This window comes from Sorex araneus, chromosome 2 (assembly GCF_027595985.1).
Source record: "Sorex araneus isolate mSorAra2 chromosome 2, mSorAra2.pri, whole genome shotgun sequence".
NCBI lineage: Eukaryota > Metazoa > Chordata > Mammalia > Eulipotyphla > Soricidae > Sorex > Sorex araneus.
In genome coordinates, this window is record NC_073303.1 from 232,817,165 (window position 1) to 232,842,537 (window position 25,373).

The 25,373-nt window shown below is 56.9% G+C and overlaps 2 protein-coding genes across 3 annotated transcripts; one reads left to right on the forward strand and one right to left on the reverse strand.

Moving 5' to 3' along the window:
* Positions 1–12,963: 12,963 nt before the first annotated feature.
* CLEC17A (C-type lectin domain containing 17A) lies at positions 12,964–20,331 on the reverse strand. Of its 2 annotated transcripts, XM_055128717.1 has the most exons (11): positions 20,083–20,331; positions 19,886–19,960; positions 17,752–17,826; positions 17,302–17,352; positions 16,949–17,110; positions 16,213–16,353; positions 16,076–16,138; positions 15,834–15,929; positions 15,353–15,498; positions 14,099–14,217; positions 12,964–13,309 (listed from the first exon to the last, which is right to left on the reverse strand). In XM_055128717.1, exons 1-11 carry the CDS (start codon positions 20,117–20,119, stop codon positions 13,171–13,173), a joined length of 1,104 nt encoding a protein of 367 aa, XP_054984692.1. In that variant the 5' UTR covers positions 20,120–20,331; the 3' UTR covers positions 12,964–13,170. The 2 variants fall into 2 exon arrangements, with proteins under 2 accessions (XP_054984692.1, XP_054984693.1); XM_055128718.1 differs by lacking the exon at positions 17,752–17,826.
* A 2,774-nt stretch (positions 20,332–23,105) lies between these two features.
* NDUFB7 (NADH:ubiquinone oxidoreductase subunit B7) lies at positions 23,106–25,334 on the forward strand. Its single transcript, XM_004616818.3, has 3 exons — positions 23,106–23,281; positions 24,620–24,788; positions 25,154–25,334. Exons 1-3 carry the CDS (start codon positions 23,170–23,172, stop codon positions 25,242–25,244), a joined length of 372 nt encoding a protein of 123 aa, XP_004616875.3. The 5' UTR covers positions 23,106–23,169; the 3' UTR covers positions 25,245–25,334.
* Positions 25,335–25,373: the final 39 nt, after the last annotated feature.

Below are 25,373 nucleotides of genomic sequence, written 5' to 3' on the forward strand. Positions count from 1 at the left end.
CACTTCCGGCCCTTCACTTCCGGCGGCCCCGGGGCGCCTCCATGGCGGACTAGGCTGAGCAAGGCCGGACACACGTCTAGGGCCAGAGCGGAAGTGGCTGCTCCGGGTTCCTCGGAGACAGGCCGTGGCCGGAAGGAGCGGGCCCGTGATTTTCGGGCCGCCCCCGCCCTGCCACGCTGGACCGAGACCGGAAAACACGAAGAAGGGCGGACCTCTGTTACCATGACACCGGGGGGAAGTCCCGCCCCTGCAGGGGCACCAACCAATCCTGACCTGGAGGGGCGGAGCCAGACTCTGTGGCAGCAGCCCCCAGGTCGGGAACTATCGTGCGATGGGCGTGGCTCAGAAGCTGTGGGCGGGGCCTATAGCGGGGCGGGGCCGGCCGGTGAATGAGGCACCAGGGGCGGGGCCTGGGGAAGGTTGGGGTGTGTGGGATTGGAGCAGGGGATACCAGTGAGCCGGGACTGATGGGCCGTGCAGACGCACAAAGCTGCACACAGGTGGTGCACGTGGGACCGGCCTCCTGTAGGCTTAGGGACCCCCCACCCGGCTTCTGGGAGCCCCCTACCTGAGAGGGGACCAGCTCCTTTCAATGGTCTGAGTAGGGAGGAAGGCAGAGTCGAGGAGCCAGAGGGCAAGCGGGTCCATTCCTTAGAGCCCCTTCTCCTGTCCCGCCCCCCACTTCCTGTATCTTCCTAACCTGAATTTCAAACCCCGGTTCTTGATGTTGCAATATAATTGACAGCAAATCTCAACAGATAGTAAGGTCCAGTAACACGGAGCAGAGTCTGCCCACAGTGCAACGGAAAAACAACTAATATCAGGCAGGAACTCTTTGGAATTGCAGACTTTTCTTTTTAAAGATTTTGGGGCACACCCGACTGTGTTCAGGCACCACACCTGGCTCTGTGCTCTGGGATCACTCTTGATAGACCAGGGGGAATCCTATGGGCTGTCAGGGATGGAACCCAGGCCAGCCATGTCCGAGGTAAGCGCCATCCCTGCTCTAGTGTCTTTCCAGGTACAGACTTCCTGTGTCTTGAAGGCAGTGTTGGAGCTGGAGTGATAGCACAGCGGGTAGGGCGTTTGCCTTGCATGCGGCCGACCCAGGTTCGATTCCCAGCATCCCATATGGTCCCCTGAGCACAGCCAGGGGTAATTCCTGAGTGCAGAGCCAGGAGTGACCCCTGAGCCTCGCTGGGTGTGCCCCCCCCCAAAAAAAAGGGCAGTGTTGATTTCATGTACCAATACACCTGTCAAACCCAACACTATGTTTTGATCCATGCATTTTGTTAAATATAGATCATTCTAACAAAACTCATGTATTGTTTATTGAAAACCCTAATTCCAAATAACTCGTGTAACAACAAATTGGTGATAATTACTGCGAGTATATTATTTCTATCAACATTGTTTATTGTTGTTGTTTTGGGGACATACCTAGCTATGCTCAGGGTTTCCTCCTGGCTCTGTACTCAGGTATCATCCTGGCAGTGCTCAGGGAACTCTATGCAGCATCAGGGACAGAAAGCTGAGCCAGCTGCATGCCAGGAAGGTGCCCTCCCTACTGTCTCTGGCACCTCCTGGCTCTGCTTTCTGTAGCATTGTTCAGGATGAATGGGTGGTATATGAAAAAATTTCCTAACTCCATTTCTATATACTTGTCCACTTCCACGATCAGATTTAGCTTTTTATTTTTTTAATTTTTTTCTTTTGGGGTCACACCCAAAACAAACCCTGTGCAATGCACAGGGGTTACTCCTGTCTCTGTACTCAGGTATTACTCCTGGCAGTGCTCAGGGACCATATGGGATGCTGGGAATTAAACCTGGGTCGGCTGCGTGCAAGGCAAATGCCCTACCTGCTGTGCTATTGCTCCAGCCCCTAGATTTAGCTTTTTAACTTAGCAGGTATCTTTGGATCAGAATTTTCAAGTACAATAAGAATATAATAAGAAAATTAAGGTGATATTTGTAAAATAAGAATGTCTCAGAGAATTTGCCTTGGCTTCTCATACACTAAAAATTAAGACCTTCATTCGTACTTAAATCCGCTTCCTGATACCCAGTTTTTAAAGCTACTTTGAGATTCTAATCCTCACTTTTCTCAGAAGGGGGCAGTGTAGCCTAAGGACAAAGTACTCTATGTGTAGGTACAAGCGAGAAACTTGAACACTATCAGCATTGATAAATTATTGAAAATAAGGGATCTGATTTGTATCTTGTCATAATCCAAGTATAGCATTTCTAAAGAGTTTAAGTTGGGGCTGGGACTATAGTACAGCAGGGAGGACATTTGCCTAGTACACAGCAGACCTGGGGTCATTCTCCAGCATCCCATATGGTCCCTGAGCACCACCAGTATTGATTCCTGAGTGCAGAGCCAAGTGTAGCCAAGTGCAGAGCCCTGAGCATTGCAGGGTATGGCGAAAACCCCAAATATAATAATAAAATGTATAAGTTAATTAGCTAAATTTAATCATAAGAGTGGCTGAGTACATAGAAAGGGGAATTAGGAAACTTCCTTCACATTTTTTCATCTGCAGGAATCTCAAGAGAACCAGACACTTCTATTTTTGTACCTTCTTATTGGTTTAGTCCACACCTGGCGGTGCTCAGGACTGACTCAGGGGTCACTCTTGGTGGTGCCCAGGGGACCCTATGGGGCGTCGGGTACAGAAGCCAGGATGGCCATGTCCAGGCAGACGCCCTCCCTGCTGTCCCATTGCTCCAGCCCCTCCTTTTATAGTTTCTTAACTCAGGGTGACGAGCCTGGTGGGCTAGAGGAGGAGCAGGGTGAGGGGCTACTGAGGGCCACGGCCCAGAGGAAGGGCCTGGGGCCTTGGCAGACTTTTTACATTCTTCTCTTGACCTTTAGTTTCTTTTTTTAAAAATTTTTTAAATTTTATTGAATCACTGTGAGATAGTTACAAGCTTTCATGTTTGGGTTACTATCTCACGATGATCAAATACCCATCCCTCCACCAGTGCACATTCCCTACCACCAATATCCTGGGTATACCCCCCCCTTTCCCACCCTTCCCCTGCCTCTATGGCAGACAATATTCCCCATACTCTCTCTCTACCTTTGGGCATTATGGCTTGCAACACAGACACTGAGAGGTCATCATGTTTGGTCCATTATCTACTTTCGGCATGCATCTCCCATCCCAACTGGTTCCTCCAGCCATCATTTTCTTAGTAATCCCTTCTCTACTCCATCTGCCTTCTCCCCTCCACTCATGAAGCAGGCTTCCAGCTATGGGGCAATCCCCCTGGCCCTTGTATCTACTGTCCTTGGGTGCCAGCCTCATGTGATGTTATTTTATACTACACAAATGAGTGTAGTCCTTCTATGTCTGTCCCTCTTTCTGACTCATTTCATTTAGCATGGTACTCTCCATTTACCTTTAGTTTCTCTCAAAGCTTCCTTCTCTAAAGGGGCTCACCAGTCTTGGAGTGGTGTCTCACTTTCTTGGCTTTTAGGGTCACACCCAGTGATGCTCAGGGGTTACTCCTGGTGGTGCTTGGGGGATTGTATATGGGATCAATATACAGGGTAGCTTTATGCAGGGTAAACGCCCTACACAATTGATCTGGCCCTGGTACCCCGAATTCTGACCTGCTTAAAACTGGGTTTCACGAGATTCATTGGGTCAGTTAATATAGCCAAGTCCACCCCTACTACATGGACAGTGTCATGACGCTAAGGAGCCCCTGCAGCCTGCCCTCCCAGGCCAGCATCTCCTCCCAGGAAGTCCCGACCTGGAGACAGGGGCCCAGAGCAGACAAGTGCCCAGGAAGGGAGTGAGAAGCAGAGGCAGGGGTGGGGATGGAGAGACAGGAAAGCTCACTTGCTGGGGACCGTGCCACCTGATCTGAGGCAGAGGTCAGTTCTCAGGGTGCTGCTGACATGGGGAAGCTCAGTCCCATAGACACTGAGGGCTCGAGCAGGGCCTGGAGCATCACACGCACACCCGTGGTGCCTGCCAGGGACGGTCACCTGCTCCCTGACCTCCCTCTGGCCTCTGCCTTCTGGGTTTTGTTTTTGTGGGTTTTTTTTTGGGGGGGGGGCAAAATTACTCCTGGCTCAGCACTCAGGGATCACTCCGAGCAGGGTTATGGACCCCGGGGGTACCAGGGATCAAACCCAGGTGGGACATTTGCAAGGTAAATGCCCTCCCAGTCTACTAGTGCTCCAGCCTCTTGTTGGCAGCTGTCGCCCAGCCCCGTCTCATCCATTCAAACGCCCTTTCCTGTCTCCTTTGGTTCACTGTCCTCTGAACACCCTGCCCTGTGTATTAGGGGTCCCTAATTCACCACCGTCTCAAATTCTCATCGAGGTTTTCCCCGGGCTCCAGCTGAGAAATGCCTCTGCCTCTTCTTCAATGATTTCCTGTCTGCCTTCATAGCTTCCTTTGTTTTGTATTTTGGGCCACACCCAGCCATGCTCAGAAGTTATTCCTGACAGTGCTTGGGGGGTCCATATGGGATGCTGGGGCTTGAACCCAGAGCTAGCCTTGCTGCAATGAATTCTCCATGACTTCAGAGTCACAGAGGAGTGCTCCGAAGTGAACGAGATCTCAGCATGTGCTGGGAGCACTCACAGGGGCAGGAAGGCTAGGAGGAGTGACGGGACGCCGAGAACACCTCACATGGAGGTGGAGGATGAGATGGGGCAGGTGACAGGACTGTGGGGAGGGCATTTGCCATGCATGCGGCTGACCTGAGTTTGATCCCCAACACCCCCTAGGGTCCCCTGAGCACTGCCAGGAGTGATCCCTGAGTGCAGTGCCAGGCGTCAGCCCTGAGCATCTCCAGGTGTGACCCCCTGTAAAAAGTGTCACGGATCTCAGAGACCAGAGAGATAATCCTGTCAGTGATGGCTTGATTCTCTCCACCGCGCTCTATGACATTTCCCTGGAAAGTTCCTGGGACTTTTCCTTAGTCTTTCATCTCTGTCTCTGTCTCTGTCTCTGTCTCTGTCTCTGTCTCTGTCTCTCTCTCTCTCTCTCTCTCTCTCTCTGTCTGTCTTTCTCTGTCTCTGTCTCTCTCTGTCTCTCTCTCTCTCCCCCTCCCCCCTCACCTTGTTTCCCTGCTACAGGCTTGTGCATTCTGCTAAGCTGCACTGAATGTCGAGAGCAGCTCTGAATGTCAGACATGCCTTGGACAGGGCTGAGGTGGCCAAGAGGCAGCGAGGGTGTGTCCAAGGGTGGCCCCGTCCTCCAGGAAGCCGGAGGAGAAGGCTGTCTGGGTAGAACTTGACAGGCGTCCTCTTGTCCAGTGTCCCTCTGGCTGGAATCTCTATTACCCTGTCTTTTCTATTTGTTGCCCTTTTGTAAGTGGCCATAGTGTACACTGTGGAGTGAAAATGGCAAATGAAACCCAGCAGCAAACACTGTAGTGGGCAGAGACAGATGACGCAGGAGTTTGTTACGGCCTTGAGCTAGGGCCAGAGAGATGGTCCAGGGGGTAAAGCAAAGGCAGCGGCCTTGTGTGTGACTGACCCCAGCTCAGTCCCCAGGGTCAGGAGCAAACCCTGAGCACTGTTCTGAGTGGCCAAACAAGCTCCCCACCAAAAAAAAAGATTTTGTGCAAAACATCCCCCCGACCTTCCCGCCGGTATCACACTCAGGAATCTCCCTTTTGTCTGGAATGTGAGCTGCAGGTGCTGATGAATTATTTGTTTGTGTTTTGGGGTCACAAGGGAGATGCTCATGGGGTAGTCCTTGCTCTGCACTCAGGGATCACTTCCGGCAGGGCTTGGGGGACCTGGCTCTGCCTCATGCAAGGCCAGCGCCCTCCCTCTGTCCTATCACCCGGCCCCTCTGATGATTTTCTGGTGGCCTGTGAGCTCCCGGCAGGAAAATGGAAGGGACCTTAGCTCCAGGGGTCCCGGGAAGGCTCGTGTCCCACACTGTCCCTCCTACTGAACACACTAGCTGTCACACACCCACGGCTCCTACAAATCTGGGTTCAAGGCCGAGTCTGGGCTACAGGTCTTCACCTTCCCTCACAAGACCTGCAAAGGTAAGGGGTCCTTCACAACACCCCAGCGCGCCCACCAGCAGTGCGAGGGGCAGGAAGGGGGGTGGAGGAGAGGGGAAGTGCAAGGCTGAGAAAGGGGTGACCACTGTCCCCGAGGAAGGACGGCTTCCGGGGACCGGAGGGAGGGGGACTGGCTCTCCCGAATCTTTGCTGCTCCCCAGTTTCCCCTGTGAGGTCGTGCTGCTACCCCCAGAGGCATCCATCCCCACCTCACTCATTGCTCGGCCCGACTCCTTCTGCCTGGGCAAGTGTAACGTCTGGAACTTTCTTCTCTCAAATTTGCTCCTTTGTGTTTGCTTGGAGCACTTCGGCTCCACATCATCAATAGTGAACTGGACACGGTGGGAGGGGGCGGAGTGAGGGGGACAGAACTGTCACCCCAGCGCGTCACCTCAAGTACTGCTCCAGCTGAGGCCATCCCCGACGGTGCTCCCCAGGACACGGCATGACGTCTGCCTCCCTCTCCGCTTCCCACCGCGGCCCCATTTCACCATCTCCCAGACCAGAGACTCGCACGCAAGCCCTCACCTCGAGCTCCGCTCCCTGCAGAGTCCACTCGAGATCAGCGTGACACAGATAACTGTCACCACGACTGAACTATCCTGACAGCCCTGCTCGGCGCTGGTGGGAAGGGTGGCCCCCGGGGACACCATTTTGGGTGGCTCTGTCCTGGGACTGGCCAGTTTTCCTGTGGGGGGCAGGTGTCAGTGACTGTGAGTCGCCGTGAGCTGTGCGGTGGGGCAGAGTGGATGCGGTAATGATGTCGGAGCGTCCACCGCGCCTGTGTCACTGGATACGAGCTGCTTCCTGGAGGCACGCGACTCGGTGAGAACCCCTGTCAGAGCGAGGACGCCTTGTCTTCTTATATCCTGCCCTCCCCGTAGTTTGCTCCACTCTACAGTTCACCCCCGCTGGGCGCTGGGACATGGGGACACCCAAACCTGCTGCGCTGCTTCTGGCCCGCCGCAAGGTCCTGGAGGACCAAAAGAGATTCATGAGGGTTATTATTTTCTTTTTGGGTCACACCCAGGGATGCACAAGGGTTATTCCTGGCTCTGCACTCAGGAATTACTCCTGGAGGTGCTCGGGGGACCATATGGGATGCTGGAAATCGAACCCGGGTTGGCTGCGTGCAAGGCAAATGCCCTACCCGCTGTGCTATCGCTCCAGCCCCTCGTGAGGGTTATTATTGCACTTGAAGAGTCCTGCTTTTTTATTTTGGAAAAGCAAAATAGCTTTTATTGAACAAAACTTAGAAAGATGGGGCACGGAGTGTCCCGTCCCGCGGGACTTGGTCAACGTGGGTAGCCAGGAGAGGGTGCGCGAGTGAAAAGGAGACTGACACAAGAAGAGACAGACACAGACAGACACAAAAGAAAGAGATGGACACAAGAAGAATGGGAGCAAGCTCCAATTTTATTTCTCCTAAGCTAGTCTTTTATAATTGATTATATGAGGAAGTGGGCAGAATGGGAGAATAGCAAAGAATGCAAACGTTTAACGAAACTGGATGTGGGCCCTGATGGCAGTTACCCTGGGCATTGTTCTGCAACCTTCAAAAGGTACTTTGATATTTTTCCCAAGAAGTGGTTGTTCCTTAGTTACAGGTCAGTTTGTACTGACATATTGGTTCCCAGGCATTGGCTCCTAGCAGGGAGGACAAGAATTAGTGTTCAAGGGAGAACATGAGCCTCAAAGAGCAAAAAAGAGACAAGCGGGAGAGATAAGAGACAAGCCAGGGGCTGGAGCGATAGCACATCGGGGAAGGCGTTTGACTTGCACGTGGCCAACCCAGGCTCAATCCCCAGCATCCCATACGGTCCCCCAAGCACCACCAGGAGTAATTCCTGAGTGCAGAGTCAGGAGTAAGCCCTGAGCATCACCCGGGGTGACCCAAAAAAGGACAACAACAACAAAAAGATTTCTGCTCTCCAGCTTGATGAAGCGTGCATATGGGCACACAGACAGGCACGCAGACCTGGCGTAGAGACGGGGCGCAGAGACAGGGCACAGAGGGGACATGGAGACGGCACACAGGTGAGGTGTGCAAACTCTGAGCCCTGGGCCCAGCCAGTTACGAGGCCTCTCACAGGGCCAGGAAAGAGCAGTCAGGGAGGGGCCGCATCAGAGACCCACGTGGCAAATGTACCCGAGCCATCACACACGTCAGAGACTAGGGATGGCATAGGCCTGGTATTATATTCTTATAAGGGGGCCAGAGTGGAAAGGCAGCAAGGAGGGCACTTGCCTTGCTTACGGTTCAATCCCCAGCACCCCAGGTAGGCCCCCAGACCTGCCACAAGTGATCCCTGAGTGCAGAGCCAAGGGTAAGCTTAAGCTCCTCCGGGTGTGGCACCCCCCCTCAAAAAAAAAAAAAAAGGATTCAGCAGAACCAGCAGGCACCGTGACAAGTGACCTCACCAATTCCCACCATCCAGCTGGGTTTGAGTCCTTGAAGAAACAGAATCAATAGGAGAGAGAAAAATGGATCAATAATAGAAGATTGGTTGGAGTCAGAGTGGGGAGGGCACAGGCCTTGCATGTGGCCAACCCAGTTTCAATCCCTGATATGCCGTCTGGTTCCTGAGCACTGCCAGGAGTGATCCCTGAGAGTAATGCCAGGAATAAGCCCTGACTACAGCCGGGTGTGCCCCCTCAAAAAAAAAAAGAAAGAAAAAGGATGATAGAGAAAAAGGATGACCGATGGATAATAAATGGAGGAGGTAGTAGTGATAGGTCTGGAGAGACACAGACAGTGGGGCTGTGGCCACTGATGACCTGAGGTCCCCTGGCCAGCACCCATAGGTCTGAGGGCTGACCTTGCATCCCCCTAAAATGCAGATATGCAGGACCCAGGAAGATGTGACGGTTCAAGTCCAAGTCTGGGTTTTCCTTCCTTCTTTAAAGCCGCAGCACTTGGTGGAAACAGCTCCCGAAACTGCCTGGAAATTGGGGGTGAGACAAGAGGTGGCCGCCAAGGCCTCGCGCTGCTCCAGGCGTCAGCAGGTTGTGCTGCTGTTGCCTTGGAAACTCGGATGCAGACAGTCCGAATCAGAAGAGTTCTGTGGGAGAGCAGACCCTGGGGGTCCTGCCAGCCAGCCGGGTCGGGACATGAGCCCACCCACCCAGAGACACGCACCAACACGGGGCAGGAGCATGGGAGCGTGGGCTGGCCACCCCCCCCTCCCACGGCTGGGCTCAGGCTCTGAGCTGCAGTCCCAGCACCCAGAGTCACAGGCCAGTAAGACTGCAGGAAGGGCACTCACCCCCGCCTCTGAGCCACACCAGGAGCATCCCAGAGCCCTGCTTGGTGTGGCCTCAAAACACAAACTCTGTGTGTGTGTGTGTGCCCGCTTCTGTGTGTGTGTGACTGCTTGGCATGTGTACCCACTTGGTGTGTTTGTCTGCTTGTGTGTGTGTGTGTGTGTGTGCGCGTGCGCCCATTTGATGTGTGTTTGTGTGTGTGTTCCTGCTTCAGGGTGTGTGTGCATGTGTGTACCTGCTTGGAGTGTGTATGTGTTTGTGTGTGTGTGTGTGCGCACGTGTTTGAGGCTCCAGGCCGTCCACAGCTGTAATGAGTGGTCTCTGTGGTGTGTCCAGTCCATGTTCCTCATGATGCACCTCCTTGGCCTGTCTTAGCAGCTGCAGAAACGTGCATCATGCACCCCTGCCTCCCTGGGACAGACACTCCATCTGCAGGCCCAGATGAACTCCATGGACATCCACTGTGGTGATGTCACCAGGGAGACAGCCCAGATACTGGCAAGGACTCACTCAGCATCCCAGCGGAAATCCCAGTGCTAGGTTGTTCCCGGGGTCACCCAAAAATCTCCCTGCGGGTGTGTTACCCTAAATCCTGCCAGTGGGGTCTTCATTAGAAAAAGGAAAGGGGCCCACAGTGGGTAGGGCGTTTGCCTTGCATGCGGCCAACCCGGGTTCAATTCCCTAAATCCCATATGGTCCCCTGATCACCGCCAGGAATAATTCCTGAGTGAAAAGCCAGGTTCAAAACCCCTGTTCATCGCCAGGTGTGACCCCAAAAGAAGCAAAAAAGAAAAATTTAGAAAAAGAGAAAAAGGCGGGCTAGAGAGCTTGTACAGGTCAGGCCCTGGCCTTGCATGCAGCTGGCCTGGATTCCCTCCCTGTAGCACCCCAGAGGGTGCCCTGAGCACGGCCAGGATTAATTCCTGAGTGCAGAGTCAGGAGTAAGCCCTGAGCACTGAGCACTACCGTGTGTGGAGGAAAGAAAGGAAGAAAGAAAGAGGGGTCGTAGTTATAGTACAACAGGGAGAACTTCTGCCTTTCACACAGCTGATGGGGGTTCAATCCCTGGCACCCCAGAACACTGCTAGTGATTCCTGAGTGCAGAGCCAGGAGTAACCCCTGAGCATGACCGAGTGTGCCCCCCCCAACACATGCACAGAAAAAATCAGCTTAGAGCGCTGGTGGTCAGCATTTGGGTGAGGAGGCAGAGGCGCGGGGGGCTGGGCGATGCCTCTGGGTGTCAGTGTTTCACGCCCAGTTCTTCCTTGTGGAAGGTCCAAGCTCAAGGCTACTTGGCAGCAAGCAAGTAGGAGCAAAGGGCGGCTGTGGGTTTCGCTTTCTCCATTTTTGCAGACCCGCCCTTATGCAACCTCTACCCAGCAGCCGGGCGAGCCGAGCAGGAGAGTGTGGGGGTCTCTGAGCCTCCTCAGGTGCCCACGTGGCTCGCCCTCCAGACAGCCAGGCGTATTGGCCAGCCGGTCCTTTCCAAAAATAAAAAAAAAATTATTCAGGGTACCCCACCCCCAGAAATCTACCCTTTGTTTGTTTATTTGGGGGCAACACCCGGAGGGGCTCAGCCAATGCTGGCTCTGTGCTCAGGAATCACTCCTGGCAGTGCTCACTTAGGGGACCTTATGGGATGCTGGAGATTGAACTCAGTTGGCCATGTGCCAGGAAAACCCCCGCCTCTGCCCTGTGGCCTGGACCCCACTCTTTGGCCACCTTCATCAGCACAAAAGGCAGACGTGTGCTCCCCATTCACCTGCGGGTGACCCGCTGTGGGCTACCCTGCCCGCTGTGCTATTGCTCCAGCCCCTGTTAGTTTTGTTTTGGGGTCACATCTGGCAATGCTAAGGGTTTATTTCTGGCTCTGCACTCAGGGATCACTCCTAGCAGGCTTGGGGGACCTGAAGATCAATCCTAAAATATCTCTTTAATAATTATTTTTCTTGGGGCTGAAGCAATTGCACAATGGGTCAGACACTGGCCTTGCATGCAGCTGACCCGAGTTCGGTCCCGGCTTCCATAGGGTCCCCTGAGTACCACCAGGAGGGATTCCTGAGTGCAGAGGTAGGAGTGACCCCTGAGCATCGTGGGGTCTGACCAAAACCTAAAAACTAAAGAAAAAAACCTTCCAGCTATAAAGAGACTAAGATCGGAGGCTGACAGCTCTAGTGATGCTCTCCAGGGGCTGGGATGCAGCTCCACTTCCTGTTCTCGGCATCCCATATGATTCCCCCAGCACCATCAGGAGTAATTCGTGAGTGCAGAGCCAGGAGTAACCCCTGTGCATCACTGAATGTGACCCAAAAAGAAAAAAATAACCAACTTGTTCTTTAAATCCAATAGGCACCAGGCCAGAGCAATAGCACAGCGGGTAAGGTGTTTGCCTTGCATGAGACTGACCCGGGTTCAATCCCCAGCATCCCATATGGTCCCCTAAGCACCGCCAAGAGTAATTCCTGAGTGCATGAGCCAGGAGGAACCCCTGAGCATCTCCAGGGGTGACCCAAAAAGCAAAAATTAATTAATTAATTAATTAATCCAACAGGCTCCTCAGATCAGCCTCTCCCCCAAGCCTCCCCTCCGCCTCCTTCTTCGTGGGTGCTTTTTGCCTGCCCACAGTGGCTCTGAGCCCCGGACCTGCCTGGGAAACCTTGGTCCTGGACAGATCCCAGACATGGGGGTGACCCAGGCCACTCCTCACTTAGCAGTGCCGTCATGCCCTCAGCCTGCTGTACTGACCCTGGCCCAGTTAACTACTCAGAGGGGTTCAGGGTCCCCTGCGCACTGCCTCAGAATTCTGAGCAAGTGAGAGCAAGTGGCGCCTGGTCTGGGCTTCCTGGTCTGGGCTGTTTGTTCTGACATTGTGACCCCGGGACTGGGGCAACCAGACAGTGGGGAGGGCACTTGCCTCGCATGCCACAGGCCCGGGTTCCATCCCTGGCATCCCATATGGGGTCCCCCAGCACCACCAGGAGTGAGCCCCGAGCACAGCTGGGTGTGGTCCCAAACAGAGGAAACAAGAATCAGAGTTTGGGCGCATATGCTGCCTGAGCCCATGTGCTGCTTGTGCCCATGTGTCCGAGCACATGTGTCGCCCGCATCTCCCCCCTTGAGATGTGTACTTTTCATGCTTTTGTGTCCAGTGCTAGGATATGTGTAAAGCTTCCTCCACCCTTGGAGAAGCCCGAGGTCTCTCTTGAGCGCGTTATTCTTACTATTCTCTCTCCCACTTATCCCTTCCTCCCTCCCTCAGAAACCTCTGAATAAAATCTATTTACTTCAAAAAAAAAAAAAAAAAAGAATCAGAGTTTGGGGCAGCAGAGGAAGGAATCACGCTTGCTTGGCTCTGGTCCTGCCTCCACTGAGGTTCTAGAAAGTACTTTCCCTTGGCTGCAGTTCTCACGCCCCAGCCCTGCCCCAGGTCTGGCTCAGGCATTTCCAGCCCCGCCCCCCTCCAGTTTGCTCTGTGCTCAGACACCCCCTTCTCTCCACTTCGCCTGCTCCCCTGCTGCCCTGACCCCCGCTTTGCCCAGACTCTGGCGAGAGCAGCAGCATTGCGCGGCTCCGTCCCATCCCCGCAGTGAAGTCCAAGACCAGGGTCCGAGTACAGATGCTTTATTTGTCTAAAGATTTGGGGGGGGCACATCCGGAGGTGTTCAGGGCTGACTCCTGGCGGGCCCTCCCCCAGATGCCCCTGGGACGCACCAGCAGACAGGGGCACGCCTGGGAGGGACACCCCAGAGACTGCCCGCCACCCCCACTTCCCCTTCCTCTGCCCACCTTCCTCAGGTGCCTGGGGAATGTGAGTCCCTGCCCGGGCACCAGGGGCCAGCCCTGGGGGCGGGGGCCGCTGTCAGCCGCAGGGGCACGGGCGCTCGCAGATCCAGTAGTTGGTGGTGTCGCAGGGCAAGTCATTCCAGCGCCCCATGGAACCCAGGGACCCGCAGTCCTCATTGCTGTCGCTGTCGTTGGGCTCGCCAGGGGCCCAGAAGCTGCTTGGAGATTGGGGTGTGAGTGTGTGGGGGAGAATGGAAGGGGCCCAGGGGTCCAGGGGTGGTGGGAGGGGCCCAGGGATCCAGGGGGTGGGAGGGGCCTGCGGCTGGGGGGGTGGGAGGGGCCGGGGGTCCAGGGGGGCACTGGAGGGAAGCACGGGGTCTGTCAGGGACCGGAGGGGCTGGGGTCAAGGGGTGTCGGGAGGCCCCTTCCCGGGGTCAGGTAGAGCCCCGAGTTCAACTCTGGCGCCCACCCAGAGTCTGAGGAAGTCCTGGGGACACCCTAAGGTTAACTCTGGGCTTCAGTGAAGCCGCATCATGGGTTCATGAGGAAACAGAATGTGGGAGCCCACCCTGGATGCTCCCAGTGCCTTCCAGAACCTTCTCCCAAAGCACAACCTGACCTGGTGGTTTAGATGTGTGGGAGGTATGAGGACATGGAAGACAGAAGAGGAAGAAGAAGAAAGGAGAAGAAGAGGAGGGAGGGGGAAGGAAGGAGAGGGGGAGGAGAGAGAAGGAGGGGGAGGGAGGAGGGAGAACAGAGAGGGGGAGAGGGAGGGGGCAGGGAGGAGGCGAGGGAGGGGCATGCCTTGAAGTCTTCATCTGTATCTCTTGGGGAGGACCGTGAATCACGCCACACCCAGCAGTGCTCAGGGGTCACTCCTGTGGGGCTCAGGGGACCCATCTCCACCCCCCCGCACTGACACCCCCAGAACAGGGCCAGAAGACCCCCGACAGCAGGGCCGCCCACCCGGGCTGTGAGGGGAGCGGGCAGGGCCAGGTACTTGCTTCAGTGCGTCTGTGACCAGGGAGCTGTCCAGCCACCGCCACACCCTCTCCTTCTGCCTGTCGCTCATGCCCAGCCAGTACACGCGCGACGGGTAGTTCTTGGTGCGGGTGATGAACTTCTGTAAGAACGCACCAGGCCGCGGCGTGGCCTCAGGGCCTTTGTCCCCGCTCTGTCCCCCCTTCCTGAAGGTCGGTGGTGCCACCCTGTCCCCAGGGACCTCACGGCCTGTCCCCTGGCACGTGCCACGGAAGCACCGTGCACCTTCCTGCACCTCCCCCATCTACAAACAGGGGCAAGGCCAGCTGCCCCCTCCCCAGCAGCCACCTGGACACCTCACACCCATGTGGGGGCCACACCAGGCAGTGCTCAAGGGTCCCTCATGGCCAGGGGGATGGTGGCAGCTCCTGGCGGTATCATTTCGGGCCACACCGAAAAGGGGGATCACGGGGCTGGAACAACAGGACATCGGGGAGGGCTCCACGTAGGACCCCCCTGAGCACTGTCAGGAGTGATTCCTGAGTGTAGAGCCAGAAGGCCACCCTGGGCACTGCCGATGTGGCTCAAAACAACAAAAAAGGGGATCCCGGTGCGGGAATAGGGAGCTCCTTGCAGTATGACTTGCATTTCGGGGACACAAAGCAGTGCTGGGTAATTTTTATGAATCTATCAGAAAAAGGCTGGCGGGCTTCTGTTTGTGTATTTGGGTGCTCAGGGCTTTTTCCTGGCTCTGTGCTCAGGGATCATTCCCAGCAGTGCTCAGGGACCCAGTCACCGCCTGCAGGGGGATTCTCTTCTGCTGCTCGTGCCAGCTGCAGGCAGAGACTGAAGAGATGGCACCTCACCCACAGCTGAAGAGCCGGGCTGAGGTGTGGCCCAAAAACAAGAGAACAGAAAGTTGGGGGCCGAGAGATGGGGAAGTGTGGAAGGCGTTTGACTTGCACACGGCTGACACGGATTTGATCCCTGGCAGCCCAGGAGAGATCCATGTGTGCAGAGCCGGGAGCCCCTCCAGGGGACACGAGATGGGCCGGGGTCTGCAGGAGAGCCGGCACACAGCACGGGGGCGTGACTCCGAGCATCATCCATTTGATTTTTCCTGTTTCCTGGGTTGGGGGCCACACCGGGCAGTGCTCAAGGGTTACTCCCTGAGCACTTTGGGTGGGATGGCCACACCCCTCTCCAAAGAAGAAAGCTATTCACATTCTTCCACTCGCAGGCCGGGGGGGACCCTGGGGTCCAGATGCGCAGCTCACCTGCTCCGAATGGCTGTTGACAATGACCAAGTGTGAGAAATGGTCCTTGCAGAACTTCTGGGCTGTGTCCCAGGACTTGGTGTTCTGGGAGAAATAGTAGCACTCTCCTTGGAAGGGAAGCCAGTCCTCGGGGCACGACAAACTTTCTGAGAATGGGACAGAGGACTGTGAGGATGGTCCCAGTGAGCCCCGGCCTGGTGCACAGGGTGTGCACTGGTCAACTGCAAGGGGGCACCGGGCAAACAGCACGGGGTCCAAAGGCAGCTCAGAGGGCAAGTGAGCAGGGTGTGTGTGGCCGAGACCCAGGTTCCATCCCTGTGACCATACAGACCCAAGCACGGCCATGAGTGATCCTTGAGCACTGCCAGGGGTGACCCCAAACCCAGCAGAAACCAAATAGATGATGCTTAGAGCCACCCCCCGGGCAGTGCCATGCGCTGGCTCTCCCGTGGACTCCCAGCCCGTCTTGCGTCCCACTGACCCAGTAAGCCGCGAAGTTCCATCAGGGACTGGTTGGTGCTGGCTCGGAGCCGGTCGATGTCCTCCCTCAGGTAGGTCAGCCCGCCTGGTCTTGTCACTGCCGCGGAGATGGGCCTGAGCAGGGGGAGACCCTGACACCCCGTGCATACCCCCCACCCCATCTGCGGTGTGCGCCGCCCTGTATACCCGCTTCTCTGAGGCCTGTGACAGCCAGGGCGGTCTGCAGGGGGTGGGGACACTCACTGTTCGCCTGCCAGGCCGCCTGCTGCAGGGCCAGGTCCCTCAGCTCCTTCTCGAGCTCCTGGTCTAAGATACAGGATCCAGCCTGAGTCCCGCGGGCAGCAGGTGTGGGATGGGGGCCCCCTCCCGGCCCTACTTACACTGCACCAGGGCCACCAGCAGCGCGGCAGCCCCCAGCACCACGGAGAACAGCAGCAGCAGGGGCAGGAGCACCACCAGCCTCCGGACCCACAGGGACCCCTCGGTCTTGCTCTTGGGGCCCAGCCAGGGCACTGGTGGGACTGGGAGTGGGGAGAGAACAGGGTGACGCCCCAGAGCCGTGGGGTGGGGGTCATGGCCTTCACCAGACAGAGCCATCCTGAGAGAGTGTTGGATGGGGAGGGTGTTTGCTTTGCATGAGGCCAACCCAGGTTCGATCCTCGGCATCCGAAAGGGTACCCCGAGCCCCCAGGAATGATCCCTGAGCGCAGAGCCAGGAGGGACCCCTGAGCATCATCGGTGTGACCCAAAATGCAGAAGGGAAAAAAAAAGAGGAAGCTGAGGGCTCCTGACTGTGCCCCAGCTGGGGCCTCCGTCTCAGGCTCTTTCCGGAGTGCCCCGTGGCACGGGACTGTGAAGAACAGTCCCATTTTGTTGGTTCTGAAGTTGAGGGCTTGGGGCGCCCTGCATGACTTGACCCAGCTCTGCCTGCATGTTCTCAGCCAGCCCTGCTCATGTTTCTCCTGTTCCCAGGACTGACTCAACCTCAAAAAGCATTCCCTGTGTCTAAGGCCGAGAGCTGGGCGGATGCCATGGGCTTGTGGGGGAGCGGCTGTGTCAGGAGGTGTCCGGGCTCAGGGTCCCGCCCAGTCTCAGAGCCCTGGAGCTGGGACTTACGTGGGCGTGGCGGCAGCGCCGGAGGCCGGTCCAGCCCCGCACCTGGGCAGAGAGACGTGCAGGCAGGGCTGGGGGGTGTCATCGGGACCACGACCATGGAGGGATCCTCTCTCTGCTCACCAGGCCGAGGAGATGCCCAGGTGACCGGGCCGAGTTTCAGGTCTAGAAGGGATCAGAAGGGATCAGAGGGGCCAAAAGGGGTCAGAAGGGCCCTGAGAAATCGAACGGCGGGGGAGTGGGGGAGCCGACCTGGGTCTGACCCCCCCAAGCTTGGCCAGGAGTGATCCCAGAACCCCAGGATGCCCTGAGCCCGCAGGACCCCGAAGAACGGCCCGTCCTGGCCAGTGTCTCACCTGAGCCCTTAGCAGGCCCCCAGGGCTCGGGGGGCATCTCCATCTTGGTTCCTGAAAAGGAGGGGTGGTGGTGAGGGCCAGGCCAGGGAAGTCTCCCCCAGGTCTCTGTGAAGCCTGGGCCCAGCTCCCTGACCCAGGGGCGAGCGCGGGGGCCAGGCAGCAGACCAACACAGGCAAGGAACCGAGTAGGCAGCCGCCAGGAGGGTCCCCAAGTCCCTCTGCAAAACTCCCGTCGTTCAAAAATAAGTTTGTGGCTGGAGCCATGTCATGGTGGGAGGGACCTGGCCTTGCACGCGGCCAACCTAGGTTCAATCCCCCCATCCCATCGGGTCCCCCGAGCCCTGCCAGGAATGATCCCTGAGTGCAGAGCCAGGATGCCAAGTATGGCCCAAAAACCAATTCCCCCTCCTCCGCTGTCCCCCCCGCCCCAGACTCGGAGGAGCCCCATACCTGGCTTGGGAGGAAGGTCCCTGTAGAGTGGAGCTGAGTTCTCATAGTCATCGTCCTCTTCCTCCTCTCGGGCCCCTTCCCCGGACAATCAGGTTAAGGCCAGTGCATGCCCCAGTGCCCCTCAGACCCGGGGTTCCTACCCAGGGAGGGATGGGGGACCTGGCGCTGCCACCCCTGCCCTGCCTAGCCAGCCCCTACCTCGACTGTCCCAGTGCCTAGAGTTAGGGCCCAGCATGCCCGCGGCCTCAGGGCTCCGAACTCCAGATGTCTATGTCCTCACTTTCCATTTCTCTAAAAGCCAGGCACTTGCAAACCTGTCTTGAGGCCACCCCCCCCCACACACACACACATGCACCCTTTCCTCTCCAGCTGGCCTTCAAATAGCAGTGAAGGGGCTGGAGCGGTGGTAATACAGCAGGAAGGATGTTTTTCTTGCATCTCTGGCACCACATAGGGTTCCCTGAGCGCAGAACCAGGAGCAAGCCCTCAGCACCACTGGGTGTGGCCCAAATGGAAAGAGAGGGATAGAAAAAAGAAAAGAAAAAGAAGGGAAGGAGGGCTGGAAAGATAGCACAATGAGTAGGGCATTTGCTTGCACGCAGCTCACCCGGGTTTGATTCCCACCATCCCATATGGTCCCCCAAACACCGCCAGGGGTGATTCCTGAGTGAAGAACCAGAAGTAACCCCTGAGCATCGCTGGGTGTGATCCAAAAAGAAAAAAAAAGAAGGGAAGGAAGGAGGGAAGGAAGAAAGAGAAGGAGAGAGAGAGGAAGGAAAGAAGGGGGCCGGAAGGACAGTATAGCAGGTAGGGCCCTTGCTCTGCACCTGGGGGATCCAGGATGGATCCTTGGCACCCCATATGGTCCCCCAAGCACCACTAGGAGTGATTCCTGAATGCATAGCTGGGAGTGATCCCTGAGCATCGCTAGGCGTGGCCCAAAAACCAAGGTACAAAAGGAAGGAAGGAAGGAAGGAAGGAAGGAAGGAAGGAAGGAAGGAAGGAAGGAAGGAAGGAAGGAAGGAAGGAAGGAAGGAAGGAAGGAAGGAAGGAAGGAAGGAAAGAAAAAGAAAGGCTGCAAAACTTCCTTGATCTGGGGAGAAAGTTGATATCTAGATTAACAAGCTCAAATTTTCCTCAAGAGGGCAGGAGCGACAGGACAGCAGGGAGGGCGCTGGCCTTGCACACAGAATGATCCGGGTTCCACCCCCAGCAACCCATGGGGTCCCGAGCCCTGCCAGGAGTGATCCCTGAGTGCAGAGCCAGGAGTCTGCCCTGCTCACTGCCAGGTGTGTTCCCCAAACACCACCGCCGTCATTTCCTAAAGAGTGTGATTCAAAGACACCCGTGTCAAAACATACTATAATTCACCTGAGCGCAAAAGCTGCACTTTTAAATCTGCACAAACTCTTGTTGGTGCCCGGGGGGGGGGGGGCTCTGGGCTGTGAAGGTTCTCAGTTCCCTGTTTCTCCAAAAGCAGATGTGAATTTGGGGGGCTGGGGAGGCCACACATTCCTGGCAGCTTCTCAAACATCAGCACTTCAGCTTTCCCATCCCAACACCTTTGTGTCCAGGTTTTGCTTCTTTACAGATTTTTTTTCTCATCCCTATGTTCCATTCAAAGTCTCCGCTGCTGACCCCCGTGGTCTCCACCATGGTTGGTGGAGTCCTCCAGGTGGTGATCTTGGCCATTCCCCCTCGGGGCCCTTCATCAAGGTCACACATAGAACTGCCTCCCCCATCAGACACCCAGACTGCCTCCCCCATCAGACCCGGAGAGTCTTTTATTTTGTTTGTTTTTTGGGTCACACCTGGTGATGCACAGGGGTTATTCCTGGTTCATGCACTCAGGAATTACTCCTGGCAGTGCTCAGGGGACCATGTGGAATGCTGGGAATCGAACCCAGGTCGGCCACATGCAAGGCAAACGCCCTACCCGTTGTGCTATCACACCAGCCCCCAGACCGGGAGATTCTTAAAGGTGTGTGATAGCTGTGGAAGTTTCTCCCTTGTGGTCCCCGACTCGGGATGGCTGCAAGACTCGGCTGTGTCCAGCATATACTCCATGGGACCCCGATGAGGTCCTTTGCCCCAGCCACTGTCCCCCGGCCCCAGTCTCGAAGGACCCCCATACCTGGCTTGGGAGGAAGGTCCTTGTAGAGTGGAGCTGAGTTCTCATAGTCATCGTCCTCTTCCTCCTCTCGGGCCCCTTCCCCAGACAGACAGGTTAAGGCCAGTGCACGCCCCAGCGCCCCTCAGACCCAGGATCCTACCCAAGGAGGGATTGGGGACCCGGCCCCGCCGCCCCTGCCCCGCCTAGCCAGCCCCTACCTTGACTGTCCCAGTGCCTAGAGTTAGGGCCCAGCATGCCCGTGGCCTCGGGGCTCCGGACCCGGCACCTTCTCACCCAGACGTCTGTGTACTCTCACTTCCCTGTTTCTCTAAAAGCCAGGCACTTGCAAATCTGTCTGAGATCACTCCCACGCATGCATGCTCCTGTACACACATACACACACACACACACACTCACGCACACACACACACACACACACATGCATGCACCCATTCTTTCCATTCTGTCTTCGTGCACTGACATAACCATGAAAACAGACCCATGAAAACAACCAACCCCATGAAAACAGTCCCTACACTTGAGACACTCGCCAGACGCTTTCACTGACTGAAAGTAGACGATTTCTTTCCCCCCAGAACTTTCCCTGCACCCAGGAGAGGCAGCAGATGGAGGGACTGCACTGTCACTTTCTGACTTAATTTCCAACAGTGACTCCGGGGAATCTGCGAAAGCGTCTGGGGGCGTCGCTGGGAGACAGCCTCGGGCTTCTGCATGTCTGACACCCTGGATTCTGCCCTAGGTGCCACAAAATCCATTCATAAGGGCCCGAAGGTGGCTTCGGTGGCATAGGACCCACCAGCCTAGCAAGTGCCGCGTGTGTACCTTCAATCATGGCTCACGGCGCCCCCAAGAACCCCAAGCTATAGCTCCCTGCAACTAACAGTTCATTTCTTTAGTGTGGGGTTACACCCAACTGTGCTCAGGGATTCTTCCTGGCTCCATCCCTGGCACCACAGCGTTCCCTGAAGACTGTTAGGAGTGACCCAACCCCAGCACAGCTGAAGGTGCCTCCACAACCCACACCAAAAGAAAAAAAAATGTTCTTCATCCCAGTTTGAAGATAGAGATGATCTGGAACAGAGGCCCAAAGGCTCGCTGCACAGCAGGGAGGGCGTTGGCTTTGCACCGTGGCTGTCCCAGTTTCAACCCCTAACACCTCGTAGGGTCCCCCGAGCACCAGCAAGAGTGATTTCTGGGTGGTGAACCAAGAGTAACCCCTGAGCATTGCTGGGGGTGGCTCAAGAGCCAAAAGCAGGCAAGACGGAGCCTTCAGAGCTAAGAATGGGGGTGGAGGTGGAGAAGCAGAGCAGGGGGCCATAGCACGCAAACGCCCCGAGCCACCTGAGCCCACAGCCACAGGACATCCTGAGGAGAATCTGCAGCTGCTGGAACTGAGGCTGCCCATCAGCCCAGAAGGAAATTGCCCAGGGAAGCTGTCCAGGTGCCCTGGAACTGAAAGCGGGTCCTGTTAGAGCCCGGCCCCTGGGAAGCACGCAGGGGAGGGCTGTGGCTCTCAGCTCTCCCTCCAGAGACAGCAGGCGAGGGATTCCGGATAGGTCATAGACTATTTTGGGGGTGTGGGTGCAGACATTCACCCAGGTGTAAAGCCGTCTGCATAAAACTTCCTGCTGTAAACCACCGACAGCACCCCAATAAATTAATGCATATATGGTTTGGTGGGGTGGGGTGCAGATAAACTTTCCCTCTAAGAGGGAAATATTTAAGGTCTCTGGGGAGTGGAGAGATAGGTAAGCTGTTTGCACACAGCTGGACCGAGTTCCAACCTTGGCATCACACAGAACTCCCCAGCCCCTCCAGGAGTGACTCCCAAGCAGAGCCAGGGGTGAGCCCTGAGGACTGCCTGGTGTGGCCAAAAATAAAATTTATTTCCAATAGATATGCACTTGTGTCTGTGTGTTTTGGGGCCACGCTTGGATGTGCTCACGGACAATTCCTGGCTCTGGATCAGGGGTCATCCCTGGCGCCGCTCAGGGAAGCTCGTGAGGTGCGGGACACCTGTGTACAAGGACAAATGTCTTCTTTCCCCCCTTGGGGTTTGGGGTCACATATGGGTCAGATTTGTACAGGAAAGCAACTTACCCACTGTACGACCTCTCCTTCTCCCGGAAATAAGTTTTATTTATTTATTTTTCTTTCTTTCTTTTTTTTTTTTTTTGCTTTTTGGATCACACCCAGCAATGCTCAGGGGTTACTCCTGGCTTTGCACTCAGGAATTACTCCTGGCAGTGCTTGGGGGACCATATGGGATGCTGGGGATCGAACCCAGGTCGGCCGCGTGCAAGGCAAACGCCCTACCCACTGTGCTATCGCTCCGGCCCCCCTATTTCTTTCTTTCTTTTTGGGTCACACCCGGCAATGCACAGGGGTTACTCCTGGCTCTGCATTCAGGAATTACTCCTGGCGGTGCTTGGGGGACCATAAGGGATGCTGGGAATCAAAGCCTAGTCGGCTGTGTGCAAGGCAAACGTCCTACCGGCTCTGCTATCACTCCAGCCCCCTGAAATAAGTTTAGAAGGGGGCAAGAGAGCCCGGCAGCGCGGAGGCTGGGCCACTTGCGTTGCAGATGTTGGGGTCTACGGACAGCAGTCCCAGGGCACTAGCAAGTGTGACCAAATACACATTAACTTTTTAATTTTGGGCTACATCTACCAGTGCTCTGAGTTTACTCCTGGCTTTGCATTCAGGGATCACTTCTGGCCGACTTGGGGGACCATATGGGGTGCTGGGGATCGCTCCCAGGTAAGACGCGTGCAAAGCAAGTGACATCCCCGCTGTAACTCTCCTCTCCAGACCCTAATTTTAACTATTAAAACCCTGAGCCACACCATCACTGACTATATCATAGGGTCTGTGTATGTTTCTTTTGTTTGTTCGTTTGTTTTTAGGTAAATGTGTATTGAAGACCAAAAAAAAGAGAGAGAGAGTGTTTAGAAGGAACATAATTGAGCTGGAAAAAAAATTGAGCTGAAATGCTATGAAAACTACGTTTCTTTTGTACCCGAATATGGTCCGTCCTGAGGGCGGGTGCAGACCCACCACCTGCTCCCACGTGACCGACCAGCAAAGCCCACGGGATTCCCACGGCGGGCCCCGCGCTGTCTTTTCCCAGCCGCCAGGCGACGCCAGCGGAACAGAAACGCGCTCGTCTCTATGATCCCCGCGGCCGCCGGCGCAACCCGGAAGTCGCGGCCTGCGACAAGGAGTCCTTCCGGGTGGGAGCGAGGTGACCCCGTGGGCCGCGGGAAGCTGCGGCAACTGCAGCTATGGGGGCACACCTGGCCCGGCGCTACGTGGGCGATGGCTCTGGGGAGCCCGACCCCCTGCGGATGCCCACGTTCCCCCCCGATTACGGATTTCCGGACCGCAAGGAGCGCGGTGAGGCCCCGTGCGCAGGCGCGGCCGGCTAGCGCCCCGGCACCCCGGGTCCACTGACCGGGCCCGAGCGCGGGGCGGGAAGGCGCCCGCTTGGCGCTGCTGGGTTCCTGGCTCTCCCGCGGGGCGCGCAGGCACGAACGTCCAGCTTATGCCCCTCAGCCGGCGGCGGGGTGTCGTGCCGCACAGGCTGTCATGCCCGTCGCCCGTGGAGAGCGCGCGCCCCCCAAGGAGGTGGTGGTGGTGGGAAGAACAGCGGTGCGGCCGGGTCGGGGCAGCTCCTGGGAGCATCCAGGTGGACGCCCTGGAGATGGTGGCTGGGGAGAGAGCCTCCGAGCAGTAGAGGGACAGGCGAAGGTTTGCTTTGTCAGGAGGCCACCGGCTGCAAGGCAGAGGCTCCATGGGCTCCATCGGCCCGCCTCCTCATGCTCCCCCGTCATTCTGATGCTTCCTCCTGCCCCCCTTCTCTCTTCAGTCTCTCTGGGGGCCCACAATCTGCTTTGCAGGTATTCGGAGCCCTGCTCCCCTCTGCCCTGCAAAGCCCTGTCCACGCCCCCCAAGTCCCCAGATAGGCCTTGCCTCCTTCCTGCCCCCCACACCTCATCCTTTGCGACCAGGATGCACTTCCTCGGCTCCCTTCCCGCTGCCCCCGCACAGTCTTACGATATCAGGGTGAAAGAGCCCTGGATTGCCGCTGCCCGGGTGTCCCACGCCTTTCTCTGCTGTGCCCCAAATGCCCTGACCTGTGCCCGTCCTCCCCCCTGCTCACGGGCTGCCCGGATCGCTGGCATCTGGGCTTCCGGTAGACAGCAGATGCCCTAGAGCAGCAGATGACCCCCTGGCCCCCTCGACCCTTGCCATCTCCCCCCCCCCCTCCCCGGCCTCGCAGCCTTCGGTCCTCATCCGGGGCTCCCCTCACTTCTGCCCACCTCCCCCATCAGGTAAGCGTTGGGGTGTCCCAGGATGGGAGCTGTTGGTCCCCACCCCGGGCTCTGAATCCCCAGACACGCAGCGCCTTGCCTTTCTCCTGCCCAGCAGGTGCCTCTAGGGCCTGCCCAGTTGCCAGCCCATCCCAGTGACATGGGGCCAGCCTTGCCTTGCGCCCCAGGCGCCTGTGTCCCTAGGCCCCCTGTGGGGAGGAGGCTCCAACTCAGAGTTCTTGTTAGAGTCCAGGAGAGCTTCTCACCACCAGGTGGCGAGCAGCTGGAGGGGAAGGTTCCAGAAAGTTGCCTGAGGCAGAGGGGCTGCACTGCATGGGGAGGGGGTGGGGGCGCAGCACCTGCTTGCAGACGGAGGGTGTCTGACCCAGGGCCCTGGCATGTGTCTCCCGCCCGCCTGCAGAGATGGTGGCCACGCAGCAGCAGATGAATGACGCGCAGCTGGTGCTGCAGCAGCGGGACTACTGTGCGCACTACCTCATCCGGCTGCTCAAGTGCAAGCGCGACAGTTTCCCCAACTTCCTGGGCTGCAAGCACGAGCAGCATGACTGGGACTACTGCGAACACCTCGAGTGAGCATGCGCGGGCCCCAGGGTAGCCCCTCCCATTTAAACGGGAATTTTTATTTTATTTTTTGGCTTTTTCGTTCACATCCGGTGATGCTCAGGGGCAACTCCTGGCTCTGCACTCAGGAATCCACCTGGCGGTGCTCTGGGAACCCTATGGGATGCCAGGAATTGAACCTGTGCAAGGCCAGTGCCCTCCCCGCTGCACTATCACTCCGGTCCCTAAATGGGGATTTCTACTCCAACCCCCCTGCCCCCCCCCCGGCGAATACAGGGGCTTTGAGACCACCTGGGTGACCAAAATTGGGTGGGAGTGGGTGTCCTGGAACCCCCAGGCTGGCACCACCTGACCCCCGTCCCTCTGTCGGCAGCTACGTGAAGCGCATGAAGGAGTTTGAGCGAGAGCGGCGGCTGCTGCAGCGCAAGAAGCGGCGAGATCGGCGGGAGGCCGAGTTGGCCTAGAGCAAGGGCCATGGCGAGGTGGCCCCGAGATGGCCCTGTAGTGGCCTCATGTGGACCAGTCAGAAATAAACGCCTGCGGGCCCTGGCCGACCCTGGCCTCTTCTGTGTACGGGACCCCAAGAATCAGTC